The sequence below is a fragment of the Dermacentor andersoni genome, chromosome 2 (assembly GCF_023375885.2).
Source record: "Dermacentor andersoni chromosome 2, qqDerAnde1_hic_scaffold, whole genome shotgun sequence".
Taxonomy (NCBI): Eukaryota; Metazoa; Arthropoda; class Arachnida; order Ixodida; family Ixodidae; genus Dermacentor; species Dermacentor andersoni.
In genome coordinates, this window is record NC_092815.1 from 38,558,513 (window position 1) to 38,572,820 (window position 14,308).

At 42.2% G+C, this 14,308-nt stretch overlaps 1 protein-coding gene across 1 annotated transcript in view; it reads left to right on the forward strand.

Annotated features, from left to right (window-relative positions):
• LOC126542443 (gamma-tubulin complex component 4-like) overlaps positions 1-14,308 on the forward strand; it is a 52,943-nt gene that overhangs the window by 1,237 nt on the left and 37,398 nt on the right. The window contains exons 3-6 of the mRNA XM_050189514.3: positions 229-398; positions 3,772-3,908; positions 9,924-10,080; positions 13,106-13,232. Of these exons, the coding sequence (XP_050045471.2) occupies positions 229-398; positions 3,772-3,908; positions 9,924-10,080; positions 13,106-13,232 (591 nt within the window). The remainder of the gene's footprint in view (positions 1-228; positions 399-3,771; positions 3,909-9,923; positions 10,081-13,105; positions 13,233-14,308) is intronic.

The following is a 14,308-nucleotide window of genomic DNA, read 5'->3' on the forward strand; positions in this document are numbered from 1 at the left end:
GACACAATATTATGATGGGGTTGAAATGCAAACGTACGTTTGAGCATTTTGGTGCATGTTAGGGAACTTCAGATCTTACACTGTGATGTGTCTCATAGCTTAAGTACGGCTTTGGATGTAAATCACCATCATTATTATTATTATTATTATGTCTGATTGTAGAGGAAACAGTTTTGTTTATGTCTAAGCAGTAACTTGAATAATGGGTACTCCTTTTGTCAATTACAGATAGTCAGGAAGGTGAGACGCCACTCAGACGTGGCTTCTACCTGCACGCAATGTGCTCAGGGCTGCAAAAAGTCCTGCATCAATACTCGGAGGAACTATTTCTTCTTGAGAAAGACGTTCTCGAGGGACACCAGATCTCTCTGATGCGATTTCAAGAGGCTCTTGAAAAGGTATAAAGTTAGTTTCTTATGCTAGAAAATGTGGGATATCCAAACTCTGTAAGCAGGCTCTTCTTACAGTAGATAATGTCTTGGCCAGAATGTCAGTATTTTCTAATAGATGTTGATTCTCTGCATTACTATTAAGCTGTGCACTGGAGCCTGCTTGTGGCTTGCTATTTTCTTTTTCTTTTTAATGTAATCTATATCTGTATAATGCAGGAATGCAGTGTCCAAACTCCAAACCCATCCTATACCTTTCAATAAATTTAGGTCTCTACACTCCATCTAATCAGAACACCTTAAAAGGACACTAAAGCAAAACACTAAATCAGTTTAGATCAATAAGGTGCTCCTTGACAACTCTGTTCTCATTAATTTCAAAATAATAGATTGATTATTAGAGGAGAAAATGAAGCTCAAAGTTCCGGTTTTTTAATTTTGCACTCAATGCTGGTACGTCACTGTGATGTCACAGATTTCTAAGTATCTTTTCGTATTTAGGCCGCGTTGGTTCTACAAAAGTTCCCAAAACTCACCTTGTTCAATCTTTGGCTCCTTTAGAACACAATGTAGTCTATCTTTACCACTAAATAATTAACTGAGCCTTAGAAGCCACTGTCTAAAACCGTGACGTGGCAGCAAGCTGCTGTGGGAATTTCAAGGAGGCATCACCACCACTTTTTTGTTATTGAGCTTTTCCTGGATTGCCAAGCATTTCATCATGGTAAGAGTGGTGCTTTTGATATTTTAGGAGGGTAATTTACTGATAAAGAAGAAATCATTTGCATCTTTAGTTTCCCTTTAGAATATGCAGCTGTGGAAAGGGAGTCTTAGTGTGAGAAAAAGAAAGCCATCAAATCACTTGGTGGAAGGTCAGGTGAGCTTAAAGAATGGTACAAGGAATGGCTTGAACCACACCAGATGATCTGAAGGTTGCAATCATAAAGTAAGATAGAGATGTCTTTAATGAAGGCTGGAGAAGTCCTCCTGTCTGCAGGCCTGTGTCCAACTCCAGATGTATAGTGAAAGATGAAACAACACAAGCTTGTCCATTTTATGCAATACTGACCGTCAAGTGAACACTGAAATTTAGCTAAAAAGTCTGCTATTGGGAATATGCAAAAGCCATTCAGAGACTACAAAAACATACTGCAAACATACTGCAATCATAAAGTAAGATAGAGATGTCTTTAATGAAGGCTGGAGAAGTCCTCCTGTCTGCAGGCCTGTGTCCAACTCCAGATGTATAGTGAAAGATGAAACAACACCATACAAGAACTTAAGCATGCAAGCAGCACTGATAAGTCTGCACTCAACGCCATCTACGAAGTCTCTGTAAGACCAAATTTCAGCAGCACCTGGTTGGTATTTCATATAACTTCTGAGGTAGCACTGTTGTCACAAGAGTGGAAGCAGAAGTGCAGATCGAAGTAAAACAGTAGTGAGTAGACAAGCAGGAGAAGAAATGATAAAGGGGATGTGGCACTTCTTGGTTTTATTTATTTATTATTATTTTTTCAATAGTGCAGTGCTTCCTCACCCCTAATCTTGGATTGTAGCGCGAAGTGACACAGACAGAGACTAGAAGCAGACAGCTCGTCCTGTCTGCTTCTAGTCTCTGTCTGTGTCACTTCGCACCACCATCCAAGATTATGTTACCGTACCAACTCGTCCAACTTTCTATCCTTTTCCTCACACCTTCCACTGCCATGTCATTTACACCCATGAGGTGGCACTACCTTTTTGTGAACAGGTGCTTAAGTAAGAGGCACTGTTATGTACCAGTGCAATGCAATGTGCTTCCCAACAGGATCATGTGCACATGTGCTGGACATTCATGTATATTTTGTGATTTTAGCAATTGGTTCTTAGACCACTGCATGCATAATCAGTGTTGCTGCATTGCAGTGTGGTTTGGCTGTCTAGGCTATTGAGATTCCAAAGTTGTGGATGGCAAGGATGAAAGTCCTCCTTACCCAGAAGCAGTGTGAAGTGCTGGAAAATGTAGAATATGAGATATGCCACATGGCCCGGAGCTAGCATTGCTGAAGTGTTCACCAATGCTAGAACTTTCGACGGAACGGTGGTAGTACCTACCCTTGCAATTTTTTTAGGGCACTTACACTGCGTTTAATCTTGTAAGACATTTAATGACATTCACAAGTTTCCTGTTCCCTCTTCTATCATGCCACACTTAATGCCGAGTCAGTTTCTGTTGTGCTGATATAACAGATATACAACTTTCTTTATTTTCTTCTTTTTTTATATGCTATTTTGGGTTTTGGTAAAGCTATGTCAGTTAACATCTATCAGTCCCTTTCTCCTTATATACATATTTTTTTTACTTTAGTGTTTCCCTCCTACATTGTTGGCAACTTTAGTCAGTGGCAACCTAAGAATGCAGCAGCAAATACACCACTGTCAAACTCAAAGAGAATTTATATAGATATGCCAGCCAATTACACTCGTTTATGTCCATGACGTCTCAGCCGAGATGAGCTTCTTTCAGCATCCGCATTAAGGGAGCGTGAATATTCGAAATTTTGAATGTAAATGGAATAGCCTTTGCTATTTCATTCATATTCAGTTTGAGAATTCGCCATTCAAAGTTATTGAATATTTGTTTTTGTTCAAATGTAAGAGATAACAACACTTATTGGAGTCTACAGAGCATTCTTAAGAAAGACAGGTGCAACTGGTGATTGCTCTGAATTATGTTGCTGCAGCAAAACCATGGTTGCTCCACAGAGGCACCAGTTGCTCAGCAAACACATGATAATAATTGCCAGTGATTCAGTAAGGATGGTCTTCCCTTTAGGCTGCTTACAAATTTGTTTTCTTAATTTAGGCAAAACAAATTATTATCTGGACACTGTCACCATGTTTACATTCTTTTAAGATGATGTGTGCTGTAACGAACAGAGCACTCTATGGGCCTCTGGTGATGGAGGTTCCTGTGTTTCATCTTGATGGAACATGGTTATAACAAAGTGTTTGTATTTATATAACGGAACATTTATACTATTATATGATATTATTTATATAATCGAACATTTATATTTCACTTTGTTTACAAGTGAAAACAAATATTCGGTATTCGATTTGAATTGAAAATTTAGCTGTTCGAACACCCCTAATCAGCACCTCATGGGAGCTCTGTTTTGAGTTATGAAGGCACAGACGGCAGGTGCGGCACAGTTTTATAGATGGAACCTGGTCTGAATTTTTTATGTTGTCGCTGAATGTTGTCAATTTATTGCGGTCCCCATCTGTTAGCTGGCAGCTGTAAAGATTTTACTATGGCCAATACCTGACTTTCAACTTTGTTTGCTTTACTGACCATGGTACCTGACAATGCTGCGTGCACTTTTTCTGTACACAGTACCACTTGCTGTTTCTGAAGTTGCGTGACCTGGTAGCCGAGATTGAATCCGGTAAGGTGCATGGCTGCAGTATCCTTCAGTCTCTGCACAAGGCTTCCACTACAGCGCTCCCCATTGCTAAGAAAAGCATGTCGCTGTAAGTCTGCACATTTTGAACACCCTTTTTAGGAGATTAGAATTTTTATTGCATTTTTTCGCTCACTGTGAGCCAGAGCACGAAATCTGCCGTCAAGTGATAGTTAACATAATGGCAAGGTTTTACATGCTGGTTTTTCACACTGTCAAACCTAGTGCAATGGAACATAATGTTTTTCACAAAAAAAGACAGAAAAACAAAAAAGTGCATAGCAAGAAGAGAGAAACTTGAGGAGGCCATCTGTTCTTACTTTGTGATCTTTTTATTGCTTTACTGTACTATGTTTTATTATCATTGTCTCTGTTTAATTAGATATGTATCAGGATAAAGGCTCAGTTAGTTTGGTGCTGCATCATGTTGCTTTCTCTTTATGTATTCATCCTCGATGCGCTTAGTGATTTGTTAAACGAACTTAGAAAGCAACAGTTGTTCCCCCCACTTGTGGATTGTTAGTTTACTGTAGCTGGCACTCAAGGTCGACTACACACACCTTTGAAACAGCAGCAGCTTCATGCCTTTTAAACTTTTGCATCCTAACCTTGGTGGCAATTCTCAAAGAAATTTTCGAAAAATTTAGGTGCCACTCAGGTCACAGGTTGAGCAGCTTATGTTGTCAGACTGTCATTGTGTGTAGTTCTTGTTGTAGGAGTGCTGTCTGTCAGTCCCAGCACCGCAAGGTGGAGGTGCTCGAGACCTAAATTAGAGGCAGCCCCTAGTGCATGTCCTCCTCCTGCAAGTTCACTTCTCTATAGTAAAGTGTGCTGGTTTCCACTTATCTTTTCTTGAGTTACAGTCATTCTTAATGGATACACTCAATGGCAGTCTTCAGTCAGATCGATGCAGGAGCATGATGCAAACTTTTTAACATTGTGAATTTCGTTGTATAGAGGCTTGCCAATGAAGTTCACTTCGATTAATTGGGTTGTCCCTGCTCTGTTCCTCATTTATGTCACTGTCAGAAACAAATTGTGGTCACATGAAAATGTCAATGAAGTCTTGCACAGAGGTACTTTTGCAATATGGTGTGCCATCTTAAGAATAATCACCACAAGACATTTCCGGTACTACTGCCTGTGTTGCTGCTAGGGTGGTGTTCAGGGCATGGAATCCACTAAGTCCATCGACTACTACGTCAGGTTGTGGAAAATGAAGGAAAAAAGGTTTATTACCTTAGTTACATGGCCCCAGTTCAGAAGCCCACTCCATTCAGAAGCAAGTTAAACGTCTCAGTTCACATCAGTACCCTCTGTCCTCACTCTCGAAAAGTTTCTGCTTTTAATCCCCTCGTCTTCCCTAGGAGAGTCAACTAGGGAATCTCAAGACTGTCCAGCAGCAAATCACCATTGTCGACACTCCATTGCGATACCCCGCCCATACTCACCATAACCCACAGTAACTCCGCCTCGAAGAAACTGGTTTGGAATATGTGGAAAGCAATCATCCGGCGACACCTAGTTCATTCGTTGTTGCCCCCCCCCCCCCCCCCCCCCGAATTCTTCACTCAGTCTGCCAGGTGAAGAGTGGGCTGAGGGCCTTTTGTGAAACCCTGCAACAGCCAATTTAAATGCTGTCTTGATGGCTGGATAAGTGCCGAGGGATGGGTGGTGATTTGACTCGTCTAATTAACTGCACCTATCAATTCATTGTCATGGTTCCCTCCCGTTCATCCTTTTCTGCTGTTTCTAGGTAATGATGGGTTGAGCGCTTTTAATCATTGTCCACGAAGCGGTGATGACTGGATAGGAGGTGCAGTGGTTTGCAACATGGCAAACATTCAATTAACACCCTTGGTGGCATTGAGACGTAACAGCTGTTACTGCATCTTCACAAAGGCTAATTTTGCTGTAGTTTCAATGGAGAAATTCAGTGACAATATGTTTGTTTATTTTTGGAACAAACATATTGTCAGTGACTGTCGTTGTTGCTCAGAACTTTTGTGAACTGCTAAAAGTAAATGAAGGCCTTCAACTTTCCACATACAGCTTAACTTAATTGTAGTAAGTAGCATTGGCAGTAAAAGCTTGTCCATTTTATGCAATACTGACCGTCAAGTGAACACTGAAATTTAGCTAAAAAGTCTGCTATTGGGAATATGCAAAAGCCATTCAGAGACTACAAAAACATACTATATTACAAAAACACACTACTACAATGTTGAAGTACTTAAAACATTCTTTCTGTGAGCTCTGATTTTCAGTCAAGTGTGCCATTAGTGAATGTCAACCTACAGTGTGATGACGTTGGGTGTGCGCATTTGTCTTCGAAATTCCAACGTATACCCCCCTAGTGCCCACCCAAATATGTTTAAAGTGCAGTTTTGAGTTATATGCTTATTTATACGTACAGATAACCTAACAGATTCCGCAAGTTAGAACACTGCTTGACTGGGGGGGAGAGTTAATGAACATGCAAAACAGTCAGTTGCACATCTAAATAATTATAACAGGAAATCTCAAATATAGCAGCACTCATAGCATGTGAAATCAGTGAAAAGGAATGAGTACACAATATAAGAAATTAACACCAACTGTACAGGATATAAATGTTAAGTTTTGCAACAGTAATAAGCTATATATATACACACACACACATGTATATACAGGGTGTCCCAGCTAACTTGGACCAAGATTTTGAAAAAAACCTATGCGTTCTTCAGAACAGAATTCGCATGGATGTTGTTTGCGTTTATCTAAACATACAGTACCATTTTTATTGCTCGTCTTTTTTTGAGTAATTAGCTGAGGTATATTAACTTTTTAAATATAGCTTGAAATGTTCAGGTGTCAATAGGAAAGTTGTGGAGCTTCACAAATATTTCCAAACCCAGGTACTTCCAACGAGATGGACTTAGCGTGGCCATTTTTATTCGGGAAAAACGAAAGCCCGCACAGTTTAAAAAATACCATGTGACAGCACGCTTTGTGCACCCAAATGCACCGCGATTACAGCATTCTCATCAATGATTTGTAAAAACATCGCCAGCGCCGTGCCTTCCCTTCACTTACGAGAAAGAGCTTCAACCTTTGCTCGGCTCTAAAATTACCGGCAGCAGCTGGCGACGGTGCTCCGAAAAAGCGCTTCGTCAGCAGCCGCTCGTGCCTGTCGCCGAAGAACGCGCCGTCATCAGCCATTTATTCCAATATGACGAGAAGAGCAATTTTCTTTTCTAGCGTTCAAGACGATACGAAATAGAAAAAATATGCACAACACATGCATCATACATCTGGAACCTGTGCGAGAGAGAGCATCATTTGTTACAACGCCGCTTTTCTTCCAAGCTGTGCCAGCGGCTAGATGCATGTGAGCTCGACTGTCTATTACTGTCGTGCCGCGCAACCGTTTCAAAGAATTTGTTTGCAGTGCCTAAAGCATGCCATACTCAAGCGAGCAGAAGGCGAACATGGTCTTACCCTTGGGAGCAGCACGGGGTGACAAGAGGAAAGCTGCCAAGGTATACCGAAATTGGCAATGGGGGGGAAGACCTAGCGTGAACACATTTATAAAGAGTTACTTGATGCTGAAAGAAACAGGTAGTTTCAAGAAGATGTGGCACAGAAAGAGGACCATCAGTGAAGAGGCTGAAAGAGACATTTTGGCTTTCATGACTGCAAACCCTCATTCCAACATGCGTGATGTGAGTGGTGAGGTCGGCATTTCCAAGTCTTCAGTGTCAAGAGTTCTTAGGAAGGCTGAAATGCATCCCTATCACCTCCAACTGCATCAAAAGCTGCAAGAAAGAGACTTTCAATGGCAGCTTGATTTCTCAAATTGGATCCTTGTGAACAGTGCCGAAATACCGGATTTTGTTGACAAAGTGCTCCGGACAGATGAGGCAACCTTCTCCAGAAATTCTCAAGTCAACATCCATAATGCGCATTACTGGAGCGATACGAACCCGCATTGGGTAGCGCAGACCAGAAACCAGTACCAATGGTCATTCAGTGTGTGGTGCGGTATCTTTGATGGAAGAATAATTGGCCTCATATTTTTTGACCACATGCTCACTGCTCAGCGGTACATGAACGACATCTTGGAAGGCCCAGTCGAAGATTTTCGCTGTGATCTTCCTCTTGCAATTTTAAAGCGAACTTGGTATCAGCACGATGGTGCACCAACTCACAGCAGCAGCCTTGCCCGAGCCTGGCTTGACAAAGCCTTCAAACGCCAGTGGGTCGGGCGGCATGGACCAGTGGCACGGCCTGCAAGGTCACCGGACTTGACACTTCTTGACTTCTTCTTGTGGGGACATGTGAAAGACCGAGTGTACCGCAAACCTACAACTACACCAGAAGCGCTAAAGGCAGAGATTGCTGAGGCCTGCAACGAGATACTGTCTTGCACCATCAATAAAGCTACATCGGACATGCTGAAAAGGTGGCAATACTGCATTATAGCAGAGGGCGACCTGTTTGAACACATTCTTTAGACAGACATCACAGCAGATAAATCTGTACAACCGTTATCCATGAAAAGAGCCATCTGTGTGAAACTTTTGTACGACGTGGAAAAGGCATGTAAGTAATATGAAATTGCAAATTCTCTGCCGACAAGGAATGGACAGGAAGCTAAAAAGCAACCTTCCATGTCAGTTTACAATTCTTCCTTTTGTGACAACCAGCGTAATTCACATGATGTTATCAAGCTTGTTATAATGCATGCTTGCTTGTTGGGGTCTTGCTCCCAAATTCGAACTCATGAGCTTGTCAATTTTCCTCTGCATGCATTCTGCTAGCGTGAGAGTGCAATTATTGCCGCAGAAATGGGAGCTGCGATGTATTTCAACTGCCACCCGAACCCACTGGCGTTTATCTCAGAACCAAGCACAACGTGAAGCTCTGTCGTGCGCAGCACGAAAGGCCCGAAGCGAGCGATGTTTTTTACGAAGCACGGTTGAGAGCGCTATAATCGTGGCATATTCGGGCGGACAGAGCGCACTGTCACGTGGTATTTATAAAACTCCGCGGGCTTTTGTTTTTCCTGAATAAAAACGGCCATGCTAAGTCTATCTCATTGGAAGTGCCTGGGTTGGGCAATATTTGTGGAGCTCCACAACTTACCTATTGACGCCTGAACGTTTCAAGCTATATTAAAAAATTTATTAATTTATCTCGGCTAATTACTCAAAGAAGACGCGCAAGGAAATGGTACTGCAGGTTTAGATAAATGCTAACAACATCCACACGATTTCTGTTCTGAAGAATGCAAAGGAAAGGTTTTTTCAAAATCTTGCTCCAAGTTAGCTGGGACACCCTGTATGTATGTATGTATGTGTGTGTGTGCGTGTGTGTGTATATATATATATATATATATATATATATATATATATATATATATATATATATATATATATATAGGAAAAATAGGTCAATCTAATTGTATCAATATTATATTTAATAGTGTACAAAGTGCATTATGACAAGAATGCAGTAAATATTTTTTTATTGCCAAGATAGTTCACATGAGTTAGTGATACAGTTTGGAAGGCCTTTCCAATGTTTAATGGCACCAGGAAAAGCTGAGTCACTAAGCACTTGTGTTTGATTTACCGACCATTGAAAGCAAAAGTTACTGTCCAGGCGGAATGAAAAGCTATGTTGTCAGATAAGCAGCAGTGTGGGATGAATGGTGACTGTAGATTGTTTTGTGAAGTAGACAAATGAGTGCTGCATTACTACAATACTGTAAGCAAGGGACTGATAACGATAACATTGATAACAAAGCATGCAGCACAGTGTTGAGTGGTTTATAATATAGGCCTGATGCAACAACCAGATTGCTGAAGCCTACTCTAGTTCTCGGGCAAGACATTTTTTAATGTAAATGGATACTGCATGGGATTGAGCATATTGAGGTAAATCACGACCTACCAAGTTCTATTCTCTGTCATAATATTGTGTAATATGCAATACGTAGTATCAGTTTATCTCATAACAGGAACACGAGGTACAGTACAAGAAAGTGGTCTAAGTGTACATCTAAATGATTTTTGTTTCCACCTCCCTGCCATTTGTGCAGGCTCTTGCAGGCTGGCTATGGAGTGCTGTGCCAGCAGATTTCCTCCTGGGTGTTGTATGGTATTCTACATGACCCACACCAAGAATTTTTTGTTGTAGAGAAGTTGGCCACCGACGTGTCGCGGACGCAACGCAACACCAGCCGCAGTCTTTTAGAGGTTTGTTGTAACATGTATCCTGCCCTTTACATATCTCCCCGCAAGACCAAGTGTTATTCCACTGATCTCACGCTTAATGCAGGGGTGGTCTAACTGTGCCATTTGGGCCATTTTGGTACAATTCAACTTGCCTATTCCTGGCTGCGCTCACTCATGTGCCATCTGTGCAAAAGTGCGGCATTTTCATGTTTTCACGGCGATGCAATTTTTTCAATACAGTTATGCAACTACTGTACTCAACTATTCGAATCAATTTTTGAACATTCATATAATTCAGTTTGTGACTCGATTATTTAATACTTGGCTGAGGTCGATGCATCGAATGCAGCCTTACCACGGCGCTCAGTTGGTTTTCTGACAAAAAAAAATTTAATTCTGAAGTTTCTATGTGGCACAACCACTATCTGATTGTGGGGCACGCCTGTCTTCGTACAAGGGTCATACTGGTCATCATCTCCAATCGAAACAGTTCCTATACCCTGTGGGGGTTCCACTCTGTGTGTGGCTAGGGCTGAAGGCGAGCTCCGGATCTAGCCCCACACAGTCGCTCCGTGGTACTCCCCAACCCATAGCGCGGGAATCACGGCTATGTCGGGTTTGAATGAATAGGGCAACCAGCAGCGTCAACTGTAACAACGTTTATTGCTACCAGCAATAAAGAACACTGGAAGAAGGACGTCCTCTCTGTAATAAGTAATAATAGGCTGGCTTCGTTGCCTGGGATAGTCAGGCAAACGAGGTCACTCATGGGCTGCGGCAGGTACTCCAGTCCGGCAGGTTACGGGTCCGGCGTCAGAGAGAGCGGGTCTCCCCCGGTGGTGCTGTTTTGTACCTTTTTAACTCTGCGAGGGGAATGTCTTCCTCGCCCGTCAGCTACCGTCCTGTGAGTCGGGGAGGAAGCATGCGCGTGTGTTACGAGAGCGAGGGAGAAGTGGGAGAGGGCATAGTGCACCTCTCCCTTGTCTATGCCGGCTCTCGACGCACCCGCGATGACGCGGGGGAAGATGGGCATGTGTGCTCCTCACAACTCGATGCCGACAAAGGAAACAGTGATAAAAGCAGCGCCTATGTGCGAAGATATAGGACCGATTAGCCACTGGAAGGCACGCAGATTGTATCGCGTATGCATGTCCATGCATGCAGATTCATGCGTTTGCACATGCAGTTCAGAACTTTCTGTCACTCTGGAAACTTCTATGTGCAATTGCAGTAGTTGCCAGCTTCGATGGTTGTCAAAAACACGTATGCGTGATCTCAGAACCAATCACCAGTTAGCCGTTCATACGAACATATTAGCGGCAAGCTTTCCGTGACGGCATGTGGAAAGCTTGCTGGTCACATCGACCAACAGCCACTTTTCTCCACGGCACACTGCCTCGGCCGTTGGGCCGAATTGGTAGTGCTTCGAAAGGTTGATCGAGTATCGGCGACAGAAGTTACGGTTTTATGCCGAATCGACTCGCATCTATTCGCATATATTCGCAGAGGCCACACAACATATGAGAAGCCGACAAACCGCCTCGCAACGAAAGCAGATGTACGGGATGGTACAAAGATTGTTCTCCACCACCATCACCATCTGTACGACACACCATATGGAAGCATCTCATCTTAGCACCGTTCATAGAAGCATAGTCTCTTGTTGAGCTTCTAGCATTGTTATCTGACGTAATACGCATTCTGTCTAGAGCGGTAATGCATATTAAAGCACATCTGTCATTTTGAATGTACATAAGACATTTGCCATCCCTTTCTGTCTTGTGCCTGACGGAGCAAATTGTTCTAGCTCATTTGTAATTTTATGTCTGTCTTGTGCCCAGGCGCATATCTTTGTACTTTTTAGCCTACCAAATTTAGCCTACAAAGTTAAGTTCCTTGCATGCCTATCCAAATGAAAATGTTTGCAACATACCGTGCATGGTATACCGTCTGGGGGAAGGCAAGCTTAATTGATAGCTGTTGTGTCTTGCGTCACTGTTGTCGTGTCTTGTTTCACTGTTGAGCAGCACTTCTGATGGCACAGTAATAAGCTTCGCCAAACGGTTACAGATTACTGCTGTACTACTCCAAGTGTTCCAGAAAGACAAATTTTTCTGCTCTGAAACTGCTCCAAAATGCTGGTGTGGCTGCTCCTAAACTGCTCCAGAACAACATTTTTCCTGCTCCAAAAATTGTTCCACATCCTAAACTGGCTGGACTACACGTCAGCAGCACATCTGTAGAGACGGCTACATAGAATACTGTGCAGGGTTAATGCATGAAGCATTGACCAACCACCCACTCTCACATGCTAAATATGAGTCAGAAATGGTTAGACTACTAGCAGCCAGATACTCCGTAGCACTACACTAAGCGAATGGCTAGGTTGAAGTTGCACTTGAGTTTTGCAATGTCTTGTGTGTCACAGCCCATGGTAATTGTTGTTATTTGGACTGGTTCTGTTGCCTGTGCTAAATTTGGAATGTATAGTTCGTTATATGTTGTCTCATCACTGTGTAGTGGCATAAGCAGGGAACAGGCCGCTCATTCAGTTCCTTATGTATGCTTTTTATTTGAGCTCTGAACATTGCCATTTTGTAGAAGGGCAATGCTAAACTAAATCTGGTCATGACAATAACAAATTGACAGTTTTCCAGTGTGAGAGGTGCTGATATTCTGTGCAGAAATTTAAAACCTTATGAGTGCTGCATAATTGCAACACTTCAATGCATCTTCTCTGTCAAGTCATTGTGTAAGCTTGCTAAGGTGTAGCAAGGAAGATAGGTACGTTTTGTTTAAGAGAAAAGGACAGCTAATGCGTGCAATATTTTTGAGCAATCATTCAAAATGGGCTTTATTTAAAGGTAGCGGCAGTTTGTATTTATATATGTAGTGTCAGGTTCAGCTTGTGTCTAGATGGGTAATACTGTATTGGGTGCGGCTTGTATTTATAATAACAAATTTGTCATTACAACACATTGCTGTTATATGAACACTGGTCTGATAGCATTCGTACATGCAAGTTTTGTGTTTTCTTATATTGCAGGTTCCTTTAGAGTCAATGGATGACTTTGGCTTGGAACCCAAACTGCTGCCTGACCAGCTGTCAGGTTCTTTTGCCAGAAAAGTGCTTTTTGCTGGCTCAGCTGTACGAGTCTTTGGGCAGTCTATGGGTGAGTTTATGGGCCATGTAATGTGTAGCATGAATATGCTACTGATTTAATAAAGTTATGGAATGGGTGCCAAAAGAAGGGAAGCGCCGCTCAGAACAGCAGTGATTTCGATAGTGTGATGAAACCAGGAAATTCTCAGGCCTATAATGAGATCAGCTGCCAATAAAATATAATTGAATATCGCCCGGAAAGCCCTTCGTCCTGCAGTGGGCATAAATATGATGATGCTGATGATGATGATGGGTGGGTTTCCCGTATTGATTGTCTCAATGCATTATTTATTGCCAAGTAGCATGATTGTAGAAGTTGTGCTCAAATCTCTGATGTGAAAAACAAGCTGGTCAAAATAACTCAGGCAGTTGCACTATTTCCAATAGCTGGTTGCATTAAACTTGCTGTGTACTTACAGACCCTATAAAGTATGGATAAGAGTTGTCGGTTTTTCTTTTGTCATTGAGAACCATAGCAACTATAACTGTAGCACGAAGTCACACATATGGCAGTGTTGAGATATTAAATGCTCTCAGAGTTCTATTTTTTTTTTTTTTGGGGGGGGGGGTAATTAATCTTGCTTTTCTTTTTCTCCTGGTGGATGACTTTCAATGCTCTTCATTAGCAGAAATTTGGAAGAGTAGCCATTAGCAACAAAAGCTAAACCCTGCAGCAACAGAGAATGAATAACAGGCAGGATCTTGGTTTGAGCTATTTGCTATGTCATACTTCAAGAAAAATAAATGGCACGAAACAGACATAAACGCAGAAACATGTACGGCACCCATCCTGTTGTATGCGTTTCTCCGTCCGCGTATGTTTTGTGCCATTTATTTTTTATCATATCATGAGAAGCCAACAAACAAAGACACCAAGGGCAACATAGGGGAAATTACATGTACCAGGGTGTCTACCAACCGGGAAAACCGGGAAAACCGGGAATTCTCAGGGATTTTGAGTGGTCTGGAAAAAGTCAGGGAAAACTCAGGGAATTTGGGCCTCTATCAGGGAAAATTAGCGCCAATTTTATTGAAAGGGTCGAAAGTCGCGGTAATGCTGGCTCGAGTAGCAGACAGGAATCGTAA